Raw genomic sequence first — 23112 nt, 5'->3', positions numbered from 1 at the left:
CCAGGAGCAGAGCATTGTGTACCGGGTGGAAGGGGACATGTTGGAGGGTGTGTAAATGGGAAGTCCAGGAGCAGAGCATTGTGTACCGGGTGGAAGGGGACATGTAGGAGGGTGTGTAAGTGGGAAGCCCAGGAACAGAGCACAGTGTACTTGGTGGAAGAGGTCATCTAGGAGGGTGTGTAAGTAGGAAGCCAAGTAGCAGAGCATTGTGTACCTGGTGGAAGGCGACATGTAGGAGGGTGTGTAAGTGGGAAGTAAAGAGCAGAGCACTGTGTACCGGGTGGAAGGGGACATGTTGGAGGGTTTGTAAGTGGGAAGTCCAGGAGCAGAGCATTGTGTACCGGGTGGAAGGGGACATGTTGGAGGGTGTGTAAGTGGGAAGTCCATGAGCAGAGCATTGTGTACCGGGTGGAAGGGGACATGTTGGAGGGTGTGTAAGTGGGAAGCCCAGGAGTAGAGGATTATGTACCGGATGGAAGGGGACATGTTCGAGGATGTCTAAGTGGGAAGCCCAGGAGCAGAGCATTGTGTATAGGCTGGAAGGGGACATGTAGGAGGGTGTGTAAGTGGGAAGCCCAGGAGCAGAGCACTGTGTACCGGGTAGAAGGGGACATGTAGGAGGTGTGTAAGTGGGAAGGCCAGGAGCAGAGCATTGTGTGCCGGGTGGAAGGGGACATGTTGGAGGGTGTGTAAGTGGGAAGCCCAGGAGCAGAGCATTGTGTACCGGGTGGAAGGGGACATGTAGGAGGTGTGTAAGTGGGAAGCCCAGGAGCAGAGCATTGTGTACCTGGTGGAAAGGGACATGTAGGAGGTGTTTAAGTGGGAAGTCCATGAGCAGAGCATTGTGTACCCGGTGGAAGGAGACATGTTGGAGGGTGTGTAAGTGGGAAGTCCAGGAACAGAGCATTGTGTACCGGGTGGAAGGGGACATGTTTGAGGGTGTGTAAGTGGGAAGCTCAGGAGCAAAGCACTGTGTACCGGGTAGAAGGGGACATGTTGGAGGGTGTGTAAGTGGGAAGCCCAGGATCAGAGCACTGTGTACTTGGTGGAAGATGTCATCTAGGAGGGTGTGTAAGTAGGAAGCCAAGTAGCAGAGCATTGTGTACCTTGTGGAAGGCGACATGTAGGAGGGTGTGTAAGTGGGAAGTCCAGGAGCAGAGCATTGTGTACCGGGTGGAAGGGGACATGTTGGAGGGTGTGTAAGTGGGAAGTAAAGGAGCAGAGCACTGTGTACCGGGTGGAAGGGGACATGTTGGTGGGTGTGTAAGTGGGAAGTCCAGGAGCAGCGCATTGTGTACCGGGTGGAAGGGGACATGTTGGAGGGTGTGTAAGTGGGAAGTAAAGGAGCAGAGCAATGTGTACCGGGTGGAAGGGGACATGTTGGAGGGCGTGTAAGTGGGAAGCCCAGTTGCAAAGCACTGTGTACCGGGTGGAAGGGGACATGTTCGTGGGTGTGTAAGTGGGAAGCCCAGGAGCAGAGCATTGTGTACCGGGTGGAAGGGGACATGTAGGAGGGTGTGTAAGTGGGAAGTCCATGAGCAGAGCATTGTGTACTTGGTGGAATGGGACATGTTGGAGGGTGTGTAAGTGGGAAGCCCAGGAGCAGAGCATTGTGTACCAGGTGGGAGGGGTCATGTTGGAGGGTGTGTAAGTGGGAAGCCCAGGAGCAGAGCACTGTGTACCTGGTGGAAGGGGACATGTAGGAGGGTGTGTAAGTGGGAAGCCCAAGAGCAGAGCATTGTGTACCTGGTGGAAGGGGACATGTAGGAGGGTGGGTAAGTGGGAAGCCCAGGAGCAGAGCACTGTGTACCTGGTGGAAGGGGACATGTAGGAGGGTGTGTAAGTGGGAAGCCCAGGAGCAGAGCATTGTGTACCTGGTGGAAGGGACATGTAGGAGGATGTGTAAGTGGGAAGCCCAGGAGCAGAGCAGGGTGTACCTGGTGGAAGGGGACATGTAGGAGGGTGTGTAAGCGGAAGCCCAGGAGCAGAGCATTGTGTACCTGGTGGAAGGAGACATGTTACATAATGTGTAAGTGGGAAGCCCAGGAGCAGAGCACTGTGTACCTTGTGGAAGGGGTCAAGTAGGAGGGAGTGTAAGTTGGAAGCCCAGGAACAGAGCACTGTGTACATAGTGGAAGGGGACATGTTGGAGGGTGGAAGCCCAGTAGCAGAGCACTGTGTACCTAGTGGAAGGGGACATGTAGGAGGGTGTGTAATTGGGAAGTCCAGGAGCAGAGCATTATGTACCGGGTGGAAGATGACATGTTGGAGGGTGTGTAAATGGGAAGTCCAGGAGCAGAGCATTGTGTACCGGGTGGAAGGGGACATGTTGGAGGGTGTGTAAGTGGGAAGCCCAGGAGCAGAGCACTGTGTACCTAGTGGAAGGGAACATGTAGGAGGGAGTGTAAGTGGGAAGTCCAGGAGCAGAGCATTGTGTACCGGGTGGAAGGGGACATGTAGGAGGGTGTGTAAGTGGGAAGCCCAGGAGCAGAGCACTGTGTACCTAGTGGAAGGGGACATGTTGGAGGGTGTGTAAGTGGGAAGTCCAGGAGCAGAGCATTGTGTACCGGGTGGAAGGGGACATGTTGGAGGGTGTGTAAATGGGAAGTCCAGGAGCAGAGCATTGTGTACCGGGTGGAAGGGGACATGTAGGAGGGTGTGTAAGTGGGAAGCCCAGGAACAGAGCACTGTGTACCTTGTGGAAGGGGTCATGTAGGAGGGAGTGTAAGTTGGAAGCCCAGGAACAGAGCACTGTGTACATAGTGGAAGGGGACATGTTGGAGGGTGGAAGCCCAGTAGCAGAGCACTATGTACCTAGTGGAAGGGGACATGTAGGAGGGTGTGTATGTGGGAAGTCCAGGAGCAGAGCATTGTGTACCAGGTGGAAGGGGACATGTTGGAGGGTGTGTAAATGGGAAGTCCAGGAGCAGAGCATTGTGTACCGGGTGGAAGGGGACATGTTGGAGGGTGTGTAAGTGGGAAGCCCTGGAGCAGAGCACTGTGTACCTAGTGGAAGGGGACATGTAGGAGGGTGTGTAAGTGGGAAGTCCAGGAGCAGAGCATTGTGTACCGGATGGAAGGGGACATGTTAGAGGGTGTGTAAATGGGAAGTCCAGGAGCAGAGCATTGTGTACCGGGTGGAAGGGGACATGTTAGAGGGTGTGTAAGTGGGAAGCCCAGGAGCAGAGCACGGTGTACCTAGTGGAAGGGGACATGTAGGAGGGTGTGTTGAAGTGGGAAGTCCAGGAGCAGAGCATTGTGTACCGGGTGGAAGGGGACATGTTGGAGGGTGTGTAAATGGGAAGTCCAGGAGCAGAGCATTGTGTACCGGGTGGAAAGGGACATGTAGGAGGGTGTGTAAGTGGGAAGCCCAGGAACAGAGCACTGTGTACCGGGTGGAAGGGGACATGTTGGAGGGTTTGTAAGTGGGAAGTCCAGGAGCAGAGCATTGTGTACCGGGTGGAAGGGGACATGTTGGAGGGTGTGTAAGTGGGAAGTCCATGAGCAGAGCATTGTGTATCGGGTGGAAGGGGACATGTTGGAGGGTGTGTAAGTGGGAAGCCCAGGAGTAGAGGATTGTGTACCGGATGGAAGGGGACATGTTCGAGGATGTCTAAGTGGGAAGCCCAGGAGCAGAGCATTGTGTACCGGCTGGAAGGGGACATGTAGGAGGGTGTGTAAGTGGGAAGTCCACGAGCAGAGCATTGTGTACCGGGTGGAAGGGGACATGTTGGAGGGTGTGTAAGTGGGAAGCCCAGGAGCAGAGCATTGTGTACCTGGTGGAAGGGGATATGTAGGAGGATGTGTAAGTGGGAAGTACAGGAGCAGAGCATTCAGTACCGGGTGGAAGGGGACATGTTGGAGGCTGTGTAATTGGGAAGTAAAAGAGCAGAGCACTGTGTACCGGGTAGAAGGGGACATGTTGGAGGGTGTGTAAGTGGGAAGTCCAGAAGCAGAGCATTGTGTACCGGGTAGAAGGGGACATGTTGGAGGGTGTGTAAGTGGGAAGTCCAGGAGCAGAGCATTGTGTACCGGGTGGAAGGGGACATGTTGGAGGGTGTGTAAGTAGGAAGGCCACGAGCAGAGCATTGTGTACCGGGTGGAAGGGGACATGTTGGAGGGTGTGTAAGTGGGAAGCCCAGGAGCAGAGCACTGTGTACCGGGTAGAAGGGGACATGTAGGAGGTGTTTAAGTGGGAAGGCCAGGAGGAGAGCATTGTGTGCCGGGTGGAAGGGGACATGTTGGAGGGTGTGTAAGTGGGAAGCCCAGGAGCAGAGCATTGTGTACCGGGTGGAAGGGGACATGTAGGAAGTGTGTAAGTGGGAAGGCCAGGAGCAGAGCATTGTGTACCGGGTGGAAGGGGACATGTTGGAGGGTGTGTAAGTGGGAAGCCTAGGAGCAGAGCACTGTGTACCGGGTAGAAGGGGACATGTAGGAGGGTGTGTAAGTGGGAAGCCCAGGAGCAGAGCATTGTGTACCTGGTGGAAAGGGACATGTAGGAGGTGTGTAAGTGGGAAGTCCATGAGCAGAGCATTGTGTACCCGGTGGAAGGAGACATGTTGGAGGGTGTGTAAGTGGGAAGTCCAGGAACAGAGCATTGTGTACCGGGTGGAAGGGGACATGTTTGAGGGTGTGTAAATGGGAAGCTCAGGAGCAAAGCACTGTGTACCGGGTAGAAGGGGACATGTTGGAGGGTGTGTAAGTGGGAAGCCCAGGATCAGAGCACTGTGTACTTGGTGGAAGAGGTCATTTAGGAGGGTGTTTAAGTAGGAAGCCAAGTAGCAGAGCATTGTGTACCTGGTGGAAGGCGACATGTAGGAGGGTGTGTAAGTGGGAAGTCCAAGAGCAGAGCATTGTGTACCGGGTGGAAGGGGACATGTTGGAGGGTGTGTAAGTGGGAAGTAAAGGAGCAGAGCACTGTGTACCGGGTGGAAGGGGACATGTTGGTGGGTGTGTAAGTGGGAAGTCCAGGAGCAGCGCATTGTGTACCGGGTGGAAGGGGACATGTTGGAGGGTGTGCAAGTGGGAAGTAAAGGAGCAGAGCACTGTGTAGTGGGTGGAAGGGGACATGTTGGAGGGTGTGTAAGTGGGAAGCCCAGTTGCAGAGCACTGTGTACCGGGTGGAAGGGGACATGTTCGTGGGTGTGTAAGTGGGAAGCCCAGGAGCAGAGCATTGTGTACCGGGTGGAAGGGGACATGTAGGAGGGTGTGTAAGTGGGAAGTCCATGAGCAGAGCATTGTGTACTTGGTGGAATGGGACATGTTGGAGGGTGTGTAAGTGGGAAGCCCAGGAGCAGAGCATTGTGTACCAGGTGGGAGGGGTCATGTTGGAGGGTGTGTAAGTGGGAAGCCCAGGAGCAGAGCACTGTGTACCTGGTGGAAGGGGATATGTAGGAGGGTGTGTAAGTGGGAAGCCCAGGAGCAGAGCATTGTGTACCGGGTGGAAGGGGACATGTAGGAGGGTGTGCAAGTGGGAAGTCCAGGAGCAGAGCACTGTGTACCTGGTGGAAGGGGACATGTAGGAGGGTGTGTAAGTGGGAAGTCCATGAGCAGAGCATTGTGTACCTGGTGGAAGGGGACATGGAGGATGTATAAGTGGGAAGTCCAGGAGCAGAGCACTGTGTACCGGGTGGAAGAGGACATGGTGGAAGGTGTGTAAGTGGGAAGCCCAGGAGCAGAGCACTGTGTACCCAGTGAAAGGGGTCATGTTGGAGGGTATGTAAGTGGGAAGCCCAGGAGCAGAGCATTGTGTATCGGGTGGAAGGGGATATGTAGGAAGGTGTGTAAGTGGGAAGCCCAGGAGCAGAGCATTGTGTACCGGGTGGAAGGGGACATGTAGGAGGGTGTGTAAGTGGGAAGTCCAGCAGCAGAGCCTTGTGTATCGGGTGGAAGGGGATGTGTAGGAGGGTGTGTAAGTGGGAAGCCCAGGAGCAGAGCACTGTGTACCGGGTGGAAGGGGACATGTTGGAGGGCGTGTAAGTGGGAAGCCCAGGAGCAGAGCACTGTGTTCCGGGTGGAAGGGTCCATGTTGGAGGGTGGGTAATATATGAACACTGACTTACCATATACATAGAAGACAGACGACCACCCCGTGTATTGCACTAGAATCCCAGCTAAAGGCATAGCAATCACTGCTCCTGCATAGGACCCTGCGGAAGAGAAGATTTAGCTGTCTGGTCACTGACGTACCCATTTGGAAAGTGTTAAGTGCAATAGGACGGTATTTACCACAAAACGAGGTGGTTGCCAAACGGCTCCTTTCTAGCGGCGGGGCCCACTTGCTCCATATTCCATGGCAAGCAGGGTAGGTGACGCCCTGAAATTGTTTCAGAAAACTCATGTGAGGACAATATTTTACAAATGTACATTCTGCAGGGAAATGCTGGAACACAGAGTGATAGAGGGAGATAGCGATCTATAACTAATTTCTCTTGTCTGAGAATGGACAATATCCATATAAACCATATTCTCATATCTTGTTACTATCCCTCTCTGAGAGCACTGACACTACTGTGCCGAGGGGCAAGCGGCATAATAGGAGAACAAACTGAACCCACAATGGGCAGATTCAAGACGTGTGACATTTTCACCATGGCTGTGGGCACCTCCTACAGGAGATATCTAGCTGTCGTGGGTTCGATTCCCACCACGGCCCTACCTGTGTGGAGTTTGTATATTCTCCCTGTGCTTGCGTGGGTTTCCTCCGGGTACTCCGGTTTCCTCCCACACTCCAAAAAATATACTGGTAGGGTAATTGGCTCCCAACAAAAAAATTATCCCTAGTGTGTTTGTGTGTGAGTATGTGGTAGGGAATATAGAGTGTAAGCTCCACTGGGGCAGGGACCAGGGCTGTAGGGAGGGTGGTGCGGCCGGTGCCTCCACACAAGGCGGAATCCTCCAGCGGCACCGGCCACATGTTTCTCTGTGCCGGAGGTCTGCAGGAAGAGACCTCCGGCAGTGGTGCACACCGCACAGTGAATGTCGGCGCAGGATCCTGCCCTCTCTCCTCCCCTCGGAAGGAAAGGTAAGCACTCAGGGGGAGGAGGAGGGGGGCGGAGGTGCTGCATAGGGCGCACTGCCGTCCAGCTATGGCGCTGGCAGGGACTGATGTGAATGGCCAAATATTCTCTGTAAAGCGCTGCGGAATATGTGTGCGCTATATAAATAACTGGTAGTAATAATAATAATAATAATAGCTGTGGAGGACTCTTAAATACTACCCCAAGCAGAGCCGGCACTGAGCATACCATAGGCCATATAGGCGCATGCCTAAGGTGCCATTGCTGCAGAGGGGCATTTAGAAGGCAGAGCTGCCAGCCCCCATGTGATGCTACAATTACGGCCATCAATTTATATCTTGTCTAGGGCACCAAATTGACCAGGGCAGGCTCTGACCTTACCAACTTACCAACTGCCCCAGAATGCACTAACAGGCCTGTAATTCCCTCATAAGAGCCCTGGAATTCCCTCCTAACTGCCCTGTAATACCCTCCTAACTGCCCTGTAATACCCTCCTAAACAGCCCTTTTACCCTCCTAACTGCCCTAGAATGCCTTCCTTACTGCTCTGGAATGATCTCATAACAACCCTGGAATACCCTCCTATTTGCCCTGGAATGCCCTGCTGCCATGGAGTGCCCTCCTAACTGCCCTGGATTGCTCTGCTAACTGCCCTGGAATTCCCTTCTAACTGCCCTGGAATGCCTTCCTAACAGTCCTGGAATGCCCTCCTAACTGCCCTCGAATGCCCTCCCAACTGCCCTGAAATGCCCTCCTAACTGCCCTGGAATGCCCTCCCAACTGCCCTGGAATGCCCTCCTAACTGCCCTGGAATGCCTTCCTCACTGCTCTGGAATGATCTCATAACAACCCTGGAATGCCCTCACAGCTGCCCTGGAATGCCTTCCTAACTGCCCTGGATTGCTCTGCTATCTGCCCTGGAATGCCCTCCCAACTGCCCTGGAATGCCCTCCTAACAGTCCTGGAATGCCCTCCCAGCTGCCCTGAAATGCCCTCCTAACTGCCCTGGAATGCCCTCCCAACTGCACTGGAATGCCCTCCCAACTGCCCTGGAATGCCCTCCCAACTGCCCTGGAATGCCCTCCCAACTGCCCTGTAATACCCTCCTAACTGCCCTGGAATGCCCTCCTAACTGCCCTGAAATTCCCTCCCAACTGCCCTGGAATGCCCTCCTAACTGCCCTGGAATGCCCTCCCAACTGCCCTGTAATACCCTCCTAACTGCCCTGGAATGCCCTCCTAACTGCTCTCGAATGCCCTCCCAGCTGCCCTGAAATGCCCTCCTAACTGCCCTGGAATGCCCTCCTAACTGCCCTGGAATGCCCTCCCAACTGCCCTGGAATGCCCTCCCAACTGTCCTGGAATGCCCTGCCAACTGCCCTGGAATGCCCTCCCAACTGCCCTGTAATGCCCTCCTAACTGCCCTGGAATGCCCTCCTAACTGCCCTGGTATATCTCTGAAAAGTAGTGGCTGGGACACAAGTCATCTATTGTCCTATCTTCCGTGTGCAGATAGTTAGATGTTCTGTAGAAGATGAGTTTCCCCGTAACTTGCCTTTAGGATTCTATAACGTTATGCCGTAGTCGGTTCACACATTTCCGCATCTTCTTCTACTAAAGTGGGTGTGGTTTATGTGGTTTAGCGAACGCCATGTTAGAAAGTTATTTTTACAATAAATCTGATGTTATTTTCTACATTTTCTTTTCACCTTAATATGCCCGCCATGGTAACACAGCGGGAAATGATCCAATGAAGGGAGCAAGACGGTAAAAATGCATCTTTTCATTTAAAGAAAAAAAAAAGTTATCTTAGGACTAGAAAAAAGAGATTTTTACATCCTAAACAGAGACTTTAACAGGACATGGTGTAAAACTGTGCGGGTGTCTGTCCCTCAGAACATTCTCAAATTCCTTCACTTTTGTAGAATGACCCCCCAATAGTGTTATATTACTCTGAAGCGCTGTACGGCGAGATATGAGACATAAAGCCGATACCTCCACAAGCCCTTGCAAGATCCTGACGAAGATGACGCACCCATAGTGCACTCTGGCCGCGGACGGAATAAGCATGTTCAGAGTGGAGGTCAGCACTATAGCAGCACCAAAAACCCTGGAATTTCAAGAAAAATGTGGTTACTCTGTTTATCAGGACGATCGCCACAAAACTTTGGAAGAAATGTTCTATGTTAGAAAAAAAAAAAAATCTAAAACAAGCAGCAATTTCATTCTAATGGAAACATACAACATACATGCAGCAGTGCCTGTAATTGTACATATGAAAGTAGGAGCCGTAATTCCTAATCCCGGCGCTATTCCACTCAGTTTGGCGGCTTGGCCTGGAGCGTTGTAATCTGCAAATATGGACAGTGCACTGGGTACTTGTTGCTTGGGCACCGTGGAGGCAGCCATTTTGTAGACTGAACCATTATTCTGCCTCATGGGGATGCCGCTACTTTCTACTGGACTGATAAGTTGCAGCTTCATGAATATTGGTTCACCGTACAAAATGGCTGCCTCTGCTGCGTGTACAAGTATGAGACTGACACATCTGAAGTGAAATTGGAGAGATCTACATCTACACTAAAATCACAGCTAACGTTTGTGCAAGTACAACAGGAAGCCATCTTATTATGGGGTCTATTCACTATGTTAACTATCGGGGTCCAGCCGGACCCCGATAATTAACAATCCAACTCGACACGAGCTCCAGAGCAATTCATCATTGCTCCAGCGTGGAGATAGCTAATCCAAATATTTGCTGTCTCCCCGAAACGCTTCACTGCTCCTTTCGGGCATGCATGCACACAAGAGCCCCGACGTCCAGAGGAAGGAGCCGGACAGGGGCGGAGAGATACAAAAGGATCCCTCTTCGCAACCCAGGACTCCTTCCCATAGGGAAGGAGCGCAAGTAGCTTTCTAATCTAAAGAGGCCTCACAGTATGTCTTTCAGAAGCTTATGCCAGCCAAGAGGTGATCTGGTTGTGCCAGCTGGTAGGAGATCTCAGAGAGTCAGCAGTGATGTATGAAGGCAAACAAGGGTGTTTGATGTTTAAAAATAGAGAAGAACAATGCTAGAACCAAGCATATTAATGTCGGACCTCACCACCCAAGGACGAGATTGTGTTGTACCTGTGATATGGGCATGATAATAGCTGATGGTTTCAGAAAGAACCAAGCTTGAAGACATCAGAACCAAGAAGGGACTGACATTTTAAATTGTACTCGAGTGGGCATATTACAATCATGGTTTTTGCTTTTGTTTTTTGGTGGGGGAGGAATAAAACAATTTATTTTTCTGGAAATCTTCCTTCTTTCCGAATCAAAGCAAAAACAGTTTGACGCTATCACACTCTCTATGATACTTCCTAAATCACCTCCACCTTCTAAACTTGGCTCCTAATGGCAAATGTCGTTTTAACTTTAACCAGTCAGAATCCCAACGGTAAGTATTGAGGTTAGGAAGAGGGTTAGGGGTTAGGTTTAGGCTGCAGTGGGGAGAGTTAGGGTTAGATGTGATGGGATTAGGATACTTACCGACAGATGTCGGTATGATAACCCTGTCAGGATTCTGCTGCCGGGTCACACCATGGTATGGCGCAACTAGAAAGGCTGTTTAACGTGCAAGGAAGTAAGATGTAGATGGACAGATCTGTATATCTATTAATGCCTATGTAGAGATGTGCACCACTGGTGAGAGAAAGCATTTGCCAGCGAGGGACCCAGGATAAACCCAGAATTGAGGGTACGATAGCTATGCAATACGCCTGGAGTAGAGGAGCCCAGCCAGTGATGGATCGAATACTAAGAGGATCACTTATCTGGTGGTCGTCCCTGAAATCACTTTTGTCCGGTGAGTGAAAAGACTTTTCAGAATTTGTAGAGCGTTTGGGGTCTATTCATTATGTTAATTATCGGAGTCTGGACAGACCCCAATAATTAACATTCTAACTCGCGGAGAGCGCTGGAGCAATTCATCATTGCTTCGGCGTGAAGATAGCGGATTTTCAGATCAGCTGTCTACCCGAATGTTTTCACTGCTACTGTCGCAGAAGTGAAACATAGCACCTCCAAGTATGACTAGGCAGTGCTAGTGCGTCTGCGTGAACTAGAGTTGTATTTTTGGGCTTGATGAATTTCTGTCCCCATACTAGTGTATGGGGACAGCGGGCCATTCCGGGAGAGAAAGGTAAGCATGAGATATTTGTGATACTAGTGTATGGGGACAGCAGGCCATTCCGGGAGAGGAAGGTAAGTAGGAGATATCTGTGATACTAGTGTATGGGGACAGTGGGACATATCGGGAGAGGAAGGTAAGCAGGAGATATCTGTGATACTAGTGTATGAGGATAGCGGGCCAATCCGGGAGAGAAAGGTAAGTAGGAGATATCTGTGATACTAGTATATGGGGACAGCGGGCCATTCCGGGAGAGAAAGGTAAGCAGGAGATATCTGTGATACTAGTGTATGGAGACAGCGGGCCATTCCGGGAGAGAAAGGAAAGTAGGAGATATCTGTGATACTATTGTATGGGAACAGCGGGCCGTTCCGGGAGAGGAAGGTAAGCAGGAGATATCTGTGATACTAGTGTATGGGGACAGCGGGCCATTCCGGGAGATAAAGGTAAGCAGGAGATATCTGTGATACTAGTGTATGAGGACAGCGGGCCATTCCTGGAGAGGAAGGTAAGAAGGGGATACAGTATCTGTGAAATCTCCTGTGTTACCTTTATGATGAATGGACCCAAAACTTAATTTCTCCAAAAGTAGGTGAAAATGTTAATTTTCACTGGCTGTTGTAGAAATTAAGTGATAATGAATAATCTGCATAGATTCAAGTTCATCCATTGACAAGGACGCATTTAAAGGCATTTAAAGGCATCTCTGCTTGGCCTTACCCCCTTGCTTCGACTGATATTAGCCGAGGTGGGTGGAACAAGGCCAGACGGGTGGTGAAGAGGGAGCAGAAAAGAGCTCACAAGGGCAGAAGGAAGAGGAACGAGGTGCCGCTGGTAAGAAACAAGACAGCAGGGAAGACCCAAAAAAAACACAGTTCTGATGGGAAGGAAGCTCTTGGTTTAAGAGCTGACACTTGCCCCCTGGGGGAATATGATGGGCTCACGCTATCTAGATTCTGTGCTGAAAGCCAGAAGAGAACCGGCCGTCTGTCACGCTAACGAATGGCGTTGACCCACGTTTGGGAAGGGCCAGCATGAAGGGGCAACCATGTAAAAGAGCTATCCTGGGGTACATCCTTTGCACATGGCAGAACCTGTAGGATCTCAGTTGGACACCTGGGTAACTTAGGTGCCACTAGACCCCCAATGTGGGCATTAGGTATCTAAGGTTTTGATGCCATTTGTAACATGATACGTCTTGTCCCCCCCCCAATTGAATTTTACATGTCTGACCACGCATCTCCCAGAGCCAGGGTTGGACTGGCCAACAGGGGTACAGGGTAAGCCCCCTCCTCTATACTGTGCACTTATACTGCACAGGACTATGGTGCATTCTACAATGCATTGCTGTTATTAATCTGGTACATTATCATGCATGCACCAGCAGTATTTACTGGCCACACCCCCTCTGGAGGCTGGCCACACCCCTAAGTATGGGCCCCCCATCACAGCATTCCCCTGGTATTCCCCTCATGCCCTAGTCCGACACTGACCAGAGCGTACTGAATAATGAGGCAGAGTAACAATACAAACATGGAAAGAGAAACAATTTATACACAAATAACAGCAATAAAGACAACGGTTTGAATAATGAGGACAATGGCGTCATTGCCCGTCTGCTGCCGGACTATGGGTCCTTTCCGCGTATCCGAGGTTATGAGTTAAGTCTTTACACTATATGAGTCCATCACACAACCTGCTGCCGCTAATGTTTGTCAAGAAGCAGCTCTGGGAATACAGGCGCCCTCAGACGGCTTCTGGCACACCTAGAAAAGCGGTTTTACTTCTCGCCATAAATTATATTATTCAGCCAACACCCGCGGGGCCACTTTGGGGAGGTTACTGGCTGTGACATCATGCTCTCTGGGGTCACTGACTAAATATATCCACACGAGGGGATGTGTAAGGTGTAGCACATATCCTATTACCCATAATCCCCCACAGCGCAATACATTTCATAAGGGCGGCTCTATGTACTGACTACCGCGCTGCAAATCAGTGAGACATACGAATATGTGTAACGTATATAAAACACTCAAACAGTTGTGCAGTAAATCTGATGCTTAAGAACAGCAAATAAAGACGGTGTAAAATGTAAAGATATAAGTGACGGGAGCCGCAGCTACAGGTTACACCGTGCACCAAATTTAAGGACATATTTGTTATTCTATTTGTAGTTGTGCTGCTTATAGAAAAGAGAATTTTAATTATGTTATTGGGTGCCTAAAAAAGGGGGTGGACATGGCACATTGGGGGAAGGGTTACATGCACCAAGGATGTGTCTAGAGCAGAGGTTCCCAAACTTTTTTGAATCACGGCACCCTGGAGTATCAGCAATGTTTTCACGGCACCCCTAAGCTAAACGTTTGTTACTGAGAAATGCAGAAAAAAATGCAGTAAAGTGAAGTCAATTGTGCTCCCCTGTCATCCTTAGGGTCAGTTATGTGGTGAGGACAGGGATGTGCTGACCTGTCATCCTTAGGGTCAGTTATGTGGTGAGGACAGGGATGTGCTGACCTGTCATCCTTAGGGTCAGTTATGTGGTGAGGACAGGGATGTGCTGACCTGTCATCCTTAGGCTCAGTTATGTGGTGGGGACAGGGATGTGCTGACCTGTCATCCTTAGGGTCAGTTATGTGGTGAGGACAGGGATGTGCTGACCTGTCATCCTTAGGGTCAGTTATGTGGTGAGGACAGGGATGTGCTGACCTGTCATCCTTAGGGTCAGTTATGTGGTGAGGACAGGGATGTGCTGACCTGTCATCCTTAGGGTCAGTTATGTGGTGAGGACAGGGATGTGCTGACCTGTCATCCTTAGGGTCAGTTATGTGGTGAGGACAGGGATGTGCTGACCTGTCACCCTTAGGGTCAGTTATGTGGTGGGGACAGGGATGTGCTGACCTGTCATCCTTAGGGTCAGTTATGTGGTGAGGACAGGGATGTGCTGACCTGTCATCCTTAGGGTCAGTTATGTGGTGAGGACAGGGATGTGCTGACCTGTCATCCTTAGGGTCAGTTATGTGGTGGGGACAGGGATGTGCTGACCTGTCACCCTTAGGGTCAGTTATGTGGTGGGGACAGGGATGTGCTGACCTGTCACCCTTAGGGTCAGTTATGTGGTGGGGATAGGGATGTGCTGACCTGTCATCCTTAGGGTCAGTTATGTGGTGAGGACAGGGATGTGCTGACCTGTCACCCTTAGGGTCAGTTATGTGGTGGGGACAGGGATGTGCTGACCTGTCACCCTTAGGGTCAGTTATGTGGTGAGGACAGGGATGTGCTGACCTGTCACCCTTAGGGTCAGTTATGTGGTGAGGACAGGGATGTGCTGACCTGTCATCCTTAGGGTCAGTTATGTGGTGAGGACAGGGATGTGCTGACCTGTCATCCTTAGGGTCAGTTATGTGGTGAGGACAGGGATGTGCTGACCTGTCATCCTTAGGGTCAGTTATGTGGTGAGGACAGGGATGTGCTGACCTGTCATCCTTAGGGTCAGTTATGTGGTGAGGACAGGGATGTGCTGACCTGTCATCCTTAGGGTCAGTTATGTGGTGAGGACAGGGATGTGCTGACCTGTCATCCTTAGGGTCAGTTATGTGGTGAGGACAGGGATGTGCTCCCCTGTCACCCTTAGGGTCAGTTATGTGGTGGGGACAGGGATGTGCTGACCTGTCACCCTTAGGGTCAGTTATGTGGTGGGGACAGGGATGTGCTGACCTGTCATCCTTAGGGTCAGTTATGTGGTGGGGACAGGGATGTGCTGACCTGTCATCCTTAGGGTCAGTTATGTGGTGGGGACAGGGATGTGCTGACCTGTCATCCTTAGGGTCAGTTATGTGGTGGGGACAGGGATGTTCTGACCTGTCATCCTTAGGGTCAGTTATGTGGTGGGGACAGGGATGTGCTGACCTGTCACCCTTAGGGTCAGTTATGTGGTGGGGACAGGGATGTGCTGACCTGTCATCCTTAGGGTCAGTTATGTGGTGGGGACAGGGATGTGCTGACCTGTCATCCTTAGGGTCAGTTATGTGGTGAGGACAGGGATGTGCTGACCTGTCACCCTTAGGGTCAGTTATGTGGTGGGGACAGGGATGTGCTGACCTGTCATCCTTAGGGTCAGTTATGTGGTGAGGACAGGGATGTGCTGACCTGTCATCCTTAGGGTCAGTTATGTGGTGAGGACAGGGATGTGCTGACCTGTCATCCTTAGGGTCAGTTATGTGGTGAGGACAGGGATGTGCTGACCTGTCATCCTTAGTGTCAGTTATGTGGTGAGGACAGGGATGTGCTGACCTGTCATCCTTAGGTTCAGTTATGTGGTGAGGACAGGAATGTGCTGACCTGTCACCCTTAGGGTCAGTTATGTGGTGGAGGACAGGGATGTGCTGACCTGTCATCCTTAGGGTCAGTTATGTGGTGGGGACAGGGATGTGCTGACCTGTCATCCTTAGGGTCAGTTATGTGGTGGGGATAGGGATGTGCTGACCTGTCACCCTTAGGGTCAGTTATGTGGTGAGGACAGGGATGTGCTGACCTGTCATCCTTAGGGTCAGTTATGTGGTGAGGACAGGGATGTGCTGACCTGTCATCCTTAGTGTCAGTTATGTGGTGAGGACAGGGATGTGCTGACCTGTCATCCTTAGGTTCAGTTATGTGGTGAGGACAGGAATGTGCTGACCTGTCACCCTTAGGGTCAGTTATGTGGTGGAGGACAGGGATGTGCTGACCTGTCATCCTTAGGGTCAGTTATGTGGTGGGGACAGGGATGTGCTGACCTGTCATCCTTAGGGTCAGTTATGTGGTGAGGACAGGGATGTGCTGACCTGTCACCCTTAGGGTCAGTTATGTGGTGAGGACAGGGATGTGCTGACCTGTCATCCTTAGGGTCAGTTATGTGGTGAGGACAGGGATGTGCTGACCTGTCATCCTTAGGTTCAGTTATGTGGTGAGGACAGGAATGTGCTGACCTGTCACCCTTAGGGTCAGTTATGTGGTGGAGGACAGGAATGTGCTGACCTGTCATCCTTAGGGTCAGTTATGTGGTGGGGACAGGGATGTGCTGACCTGTCATCCTTAGGGTCAGTTATGTGGTGGGGACAGGGATGTGCTGACCTGTCATCCTTAGGGTCAGTTATGTGGTGGGGACAGGGATGTGCTGACCTGTCATCCTTAGGGTCAGTTATGTGGTGGGGATAGGGATGTGCTGACCTGTCACCCTTAGGGTCAGTTATGTGGTGAGGACAGGGATGTGCTGACCTGTCATCCTTAGGGTCAGTTATGTGGTGAGGACAGGGATGTGCTGACCTGTCATCCTTAGTGTCAGTTATGTGGTGAGGACAGGGATGTGCTGACCTGTCATCCTTAGGTTCAGTTATGTGGTGAGGACAGGAATGTGCTGACCTGTCACCCTTAGGGTCAGTTATGTGGTGGAGGACAGGGATGTGCTGACCTGTCATCCTTAGGGTCAGTTATGTGGTGGGGACAGGGATGTGCTGACCTGTCATCCTTAGGGTCAGTTATGTGGTGGGGACAGGGATGTGCTGACCTGTCATCCTTAGGGTCAGTTATGTGGTGGGGACAGGGATGTGCTGACCTGTCATCCTTAGGGTCAGTTATGTGGTGGGGATAGGGATGTGCTGGGGACAGGGATGTGCTGACCTGTCATCCTTAGGGTCAGTTATGTGGTGGGGACAGGGATGTGCTGACCTGTCATCCTTAGGGTCAGTTATGTGGTGGGGATAGGGATGTGCTGACCTGTCACCCTTAGGGTCAGTTATGTGGTGAGGACAGGGATGTGCTGACCTGTCATCCTTAGGTTCAGTTATGTGGTGAGGACAGGAATGTGCTGACCTGTCACCCGTAGGGTCAGTTATGTGGTGGAGGACAGGGATGTGCTGACCTGTCACCCTTAGGGTCAGTTATGTGGTGGGGACAGGGATGTGCTGACCTGTCATCCTTAGGGTCAGTTATGTGGTGGGGACAGGGATGTGCTGACCTGTCATCCTTAGGTTCAGTTATGTGGTGAGGACAGGAATGTGCTGACCTGTCACCCTTAGGGTCAGTTATGTGGTGGAGGACAGGGATGTGCTGACCTGTCATCCTTAGGGTCAGTTATGTGGTGGGGACAGGGATGTGCTGACCTGTCATCCTTAGGGTCAGTTATGTGGTGGGGACAGGGATGTGCTGACCTGTCATCCTTAGGGTCAGTTATGTGGTGGGGACAGGGATGTGCTGACCTGTCATCCTTAGGGTCAGTTATGTGGTGAGGACAGGGATGTGCTGACCTGTCATCCTTAGGGTCAGTTATGTGGTGAGGACAGGGATGTGCTGACCTGTCATCCTTAGTGTCAGTTATGTGGTGGGGACAGGGATGTGCTGACCTGTCATCCTTAGGTTCAGTTATGTGGTGGGGACAGGGATGTGCTGACCGGTCATCCTTAGGGTCAGTTATGTGGTGAGGACAGGGATGTGCTGACCGGTCATCCTTAGGGTCAGTTATGTGGTGAGGACAGGGATGTGCTGACCTGTCATCCTTAGGGTCAGTTATGTGGTGAGGACAGGGATGTGCTGACCTGTCATCCTTAGGGTCAGTTATGTGGTGAGGACAGGGATGTGCTGACCTGTCACCCTTAGGGTCAGTTATGTGGTGAGGACAGGGATGTGCTGACCTGTCACCCTTAGGGTCAGTTATGTGGTGGGGACAGGGATGTGCTGACCTGTCATCCTTAGGGTCAGTTATGTGGTGGGGACAGGGATGTGCTGACCTGTCATCCTTAGGGTCAGTTATGTGGTCGGGACAGGGATGTGCTGACCTGTCATCCTTAGGGTCAGTTATGTGGTGAGGACAGGGATGTGCTGACCTGTCATCCGTAGGGTCAGTTATGTGGTGAGGACAGGGATGTGCTGACCTGTCATCCTTAGGGTCAGTTATGTGGTGGGGACAGGGATGTGCTGACCTGTCATCCTTAGGGTCAGTTATGTGGTGAGGACAGGGATGTGCTGACCTGTCATCCTTAGGGTCAGTTATGTGGTGAGGACAGGGATGTGCTGACCTGTCACCCTTAGGGTCAGTTATGTGGAGAGGGACAGGGATGTGCTGACCTGTCACCCTTAGGGTCAGTTATGTGGTGGGGACAGGGATGTGCTGACCTGTCATCCTTAGGGTCAGTTATGTGGTGGGGACAGGGATGTGCTGACCTGTCATCCTTAGGGTCAGATATGTGGTGGGGACAGGGATGTGCTGACCTGTCATCCTTAGGGTCAGTTATGTGGTGAGGACAGGGATGTGCTGACCTGTCATCCTTAGGGTCAGTTATGTGGTGAGGACAGGGATGTGCTGACCTGTCATCCTTAGGGTCAGTTATGTGGTGGGGACAGGTTTGTGCTTCTGTTTGTCCTCATATTTACATTACATTGACCATAAATAATTTGATTTAGTGTTGGACCACCAACCTGAGGCACCCCTGAAAGTGTTCTGAGGCACCCCAGGGTGCCACGGCGCACAGTTTGGGAACCACTAGAGCTAGACTACTGCCAATCTCCCCTCCCCCCAACCCCAATGCATCATTCAATCATCCATGGAGGTGTCTTCCGAGTCCTGATAGTACAAACAATAGGAACCCAAATTTTGCTTTTTGCACAGCTGGAGAGAGGAGGGGGCCCGTGTGCAGTCTCCATCACAGGCCCCCTCCTCTCAGACTAGCAGCCGGCAGCGCACTGAGCACTGCGTCGCTCTGATAGACTCTGGGTACTACAGTGTGCCCAGAGTCTATAGCGCATACGTAGGTCACCGGGGAAATGGCCATAGCGGCCATTTTCCCTGGACTGTGCATGCTCAAAACGACGGGAAAATGGCCACGGCTGCCATTTTCCAGCCATTTTTACAGCGCTGACACCGACACCGACGTGCGACTCCGGAGAGGTCAGTATAATATGGGTGCAAGGTGTGCGGTGCGGGCCCCCCTGGACCCAGGGGCCCGTGTGCACTGCAGACCCTGCACCCATTAAAAATACGACCCCTGGCCGGAGGTTTCCAGAGTTGGGACAGTTGCGAGGTTTGGATAAAGCCCTCTGTCGTAACACACAAAATGGTGACTGGAGTTTATGAATAGCACGTGTCCAACATCTACCACATGTAAGGCTCTAAACATCATCCCTTCATTTCTATAAAAGTAGGTGAAATCGGGGCCACTCATTATAAAGGGTAACGCAGAAGATATCGCGGATATGTCCTACTTACCTTTCACTCCCGATCTGGCCTGCTATCCCCATACTATCGTATAGAGGCGCTGATTCCCGGTCTGCGCTCTTTCCCTATGGGATGAAGTCCTGGGTTGCATTGAGGGATCCTTTCGGATCCCTATACCACTGTTCGCTCCCTCCGCAGGATGTTGGGGCTTCCTACGCACGCATGAACCCAGGTACACACGTGCGCACTAGCACTGCGGTCACACAGCTGTCTCCACACCAGAGAAATGTTGAATTGCTCCTGTGATATTGCATACATTGCTGTTGCTCACAGCGAGCTGGATACTTAGTTATCGGGGGCACCCGGCCCTCTATAATTAACATGTGAATAGGCCCCTTAAACCATAAATCATCCAAAACCATCCAAATAAACTCTGTAACAAGAAATAGGGGAAGTTTACGGGACTGTAATTCCATTCCACCTTCTGTGTACGATTGTAGGTCATAATAAAACCTGCGTGTGTCTAGTGTCTAATTGTCCTTTTGTTACATTATTTACTTATATGTTTTGCTCCACTATTTATACCTATTTATCATCTAGGAACTACTATTATCACAATAAAAACTGGATATCTTACCTTTCCTTGAATGGTATAATGTTTACCTAAAGATCATTAGGAAGTTACTCAGTACACACTGCCATTATTTAGTGAAAATTTACACCTATGCCAAGTCACTCACTTGAATCAATAAATAACTTACTATTATAAGTACAAGAAGGTATAGTACAAAGATTCCATCTCCAAAAACTTCTTCCAAAAAAGTTAATTGGACAAAACTTTTGTTTTCTACAAATTTTCTTTGCTCTTAGTAGGCCTTTATATGGAATTGGTATGAAATACCGTCAGCCGCATGGCCGGCGGTTCGATTCCCGTCAGCGGCAGCCCGACAGAAGCAGAGTGCGACGCAGCGAAAGGCCGACAGCGCTGGAAATCCCGATCGTGGATAGGTAAGTATCCACTAACCTAACCCCCCTAACCCTCCTTAGGGGTGCCTAACCATAACTTCCCCTCTAAGTGCCTAACCCTAACCACCCCCTTCCCCGCTGCCTAAACCTAAGTCCCCCGGGGTGGTGCCTAACCCTAAGTCCCCCCCGAGGGTGCCTAACCCTAACCCTCCCTCCCCCTAGCCTAACCCTAACCCTCCCGGGGGGGTGCCTAACCCTGTCCCCCCCGGGAGCCCTAAACCTAATCCTCCCCCCCGCGGCTGTCCGCTCGCGGCGCCCGGCATCAGTACGATCGTGATGCCGGGCGCCGGTCTCCCAGCGTCGGGGAAATGCGGGCGTCTATATCTAGACGCCCGGCATTTCACCCATGCCGGGATAAGACAGTCGGGAAGCCGGCTGCCGGTATTTAGGCAGTCGGCTTCCCGATTGCCTCCCCTTTATATAATGCAGTATAGCTGACTTTACTAAGAGAAATCATCATGGAAGCCAACAGCGTCGTAGCTGCAATTGGCCCATAGGGGTTACAGCCGATGTAGCTGCAATTGGCCCAAACCAGTCAGGTTCACACTCCTACCAATTCCGGTGGAACAGTGCTGATTTGCAGACTGTGGGGCCTATTCATCAACACTAAAGTATCATTTTTAAGGTTCTTTTACCTTCATTTACCTTTCCCTTGTATTCATTAACACGCTTAAAACAGGAGATATCACTGATATCTTCTGGTTAAGTCCCCCTGCGTTAATTTCCACACTCCCTGTACTATAAAATGGGGATGTAGATTAGCCTACGTGCTGGGACTGGGTAGATTAGCCTACGTGCTGGGACTGGGTAGATTAGCCTACGCGCTGGGGGCCGGGTAGATTAGCCTACGCGCTGGGGTCGGGTAGATTAACCTATGCTAATCTACCCGGCCCCAGCCTGCGCGCTGGGGCCGGGTAGATCAGCCTACGTGCTGGGGCCCGGTAGATTAGCCTGCGCGCTGGGGCCAGGTAGATCAGCCTACGTGCTGGGGCCCGGTAGATTAGCCTACGCGCTGGGGCCGGGTAGATTAGCCTACGCGCTGGGGCCGGGTAGATCAGCCTACGCGCTGGGGCCGGTTAGATTAGCCTACGTGCTGGGGCCCGGTAGATCAGCCTACGCGCTGGGGCCGGTTAGATTAGCCTACGTGCTGGGGCCTGGTAGATTAGCCTATGCGCTGGGGCCGGGTAGATCAGCCTACACGCTGGGGGCGGGTAGATTAGCCTACGCGCTGGGGCCGGGTAGATCAGCCTATGCGCTGGGGCCGGTTAGATTAGCCTACACGCTGGGGCCGGGTAGATCAGCCTACGTGCTGGGGCCCGGTAGATTAGCCTACGCGCTGGGGCCGGTTAGATCAGCCTACACGCTGGGGGCGGGTAGATTAGCCTATGCGCTGGGGCCAGGTAGATCAGCCTACGCGCTGGGGGCGGGTAGATTAGCCTACGCGCTGGGGGCGGGTAGATTAGCCTACGCGCTGGGGGCGGGTAGATTAGCCTACGCGCTGGGGGCAGGTAGATTAGCCTACGCGCTGGGGGCAAGTAGATTAGCGTACTCTTACACAAACTTTGCTTTAGACACTCATGAGTGTTGATCTCGGTTTTTGGGAGCTAATTGTCTGAGCTGAAGACGCGTGTCAGGGAGGGGACATTGAAGTACAACAACATAAAGCCGTATAACAAACATCTCCTCATCAAGCTGCCTGTAGGAGCATTAATATGCTAAAGCAGAGCCTTTCGTCTTCCGATCTAATAAAAAAAAAAGGGGGTGGGGGGGGGGGCTGCTTCCATTCATTATTTGCACACATCTGAGGCTCTCTTATATTGAACAAAATCCCCCAGTGATTAATTAAATCCAGAGAATGTCTATATTACCAGAGAGACAATGGCTGTAGCAGAGAGCATATGGTAAGTACTAGTAGCAGGCGCTGGGTAGGGATTAGTCCTGTCGTGTAGCCAGGGACAGGGACCTATTCTCCTTCTGTAAGGCGGGGGCAGTACAAAGCACCTCTTCACGGTCACTGCAGCTTAAGAGAAACCCTATTCAAGCAGGATGTTTATTGATCGGCCTGTTTATGCGTTTTCCCTATTAGGGCTACTTAGCACTGTCGTGCATTAAATTCATCGCAGTAACTTAGAGCTCATTTTAGTTACATTGACATAATACAATCAGTAGAAATACTGTAACACGCCCCCCTCTATCTTGTTACACCAAATATGACGGTGTCTGTATGTGTTACATGTTGCAGGTTCGAACAACGTTACCAGAGCCTGGGCACAGACTCATTTCTCCACTGGGGATTTTTACATCCATTTAAAATAAATGACACGTTCTTAGAAATCTGGAGCACTTCAGGAAATTGCCCGAGGTAGGACCGGATTCAGATATGGAGCCGTATTCAATTTGAGCTGAGCCACGATACTTTTTCGCGGCCCGGACTTTCCACCTACTTCGCCTGTTTTACAGGTGGAAAAGTGTCGCGCACGCACCCGCTTTACCCCGTATTCAATTTGAAAGTACGTGAAAACGGGACCCGGTGAAACTTAAACAAGTGGAAAGTCCTGTCAGATTTTGGGAAATCAGCCTGAGACCCCCCAAAAGATGCTCTGACATGGGCGTTCCCTATGGTACCTCCCGAATTGGCTTGCTGCAGGTATTTGGTGTTTTTAAACGGGCTCAATAGCTGCTAAATAGCGTTTTTGTATACGTGGT

At 51.4% G+C, this 23112-nt stretch overlaps 1 protein-coding gene across 2 annotated transcripts in view; it reads right to left on the bottom strand.

Annotated features, from left to right (window-relative positions):
• Positions 1-23112, bottom strand: part of SLC17A6 (solute carrier family 17 member 6) — an 86289-nt gene that overhangs the window by 20978 nt on the left and 42199 nt on the right. For both annotated transcript variants that reach the window (XM_088451778.1, XM_088451779.1), the window contains exons 4-6: positions 9014-9128; positions 6229-6316; positions 6063-6149 (exon numbers count right to left, since the gene is read on the bottom strand). In XM_088451778.1, the coding sequence (XP_088307904.1) occupies positions 6063-6149; positions 6229-6316; positions 9014-9128 (290 nt within the window). The remainder of the gene's footprint in view (positions 1-6062; positions 6150-6228; positions 6317-9013; positions 9129-23112) is intronic.

Source organism: Taudactylus pleione, unplaced genomic scaffold (assembly GCF_031769625.1).
Source record: "Taudactylus pleione unplaced genomic scaffold, aTauple2 ptg000027l, whole genome shotgun sequence".
Classification (NCBI taxonomy): Eukaryota; Metazoa; Chordata; class Amphibia; order Anura; family Myobatrachidae; genus Taudactylus; species Taudactylus pleione.
Note: the sequence above shows the minus strand (reverse complement) of the source record. Positions and strands in the feature narration are given on the sequence as shown.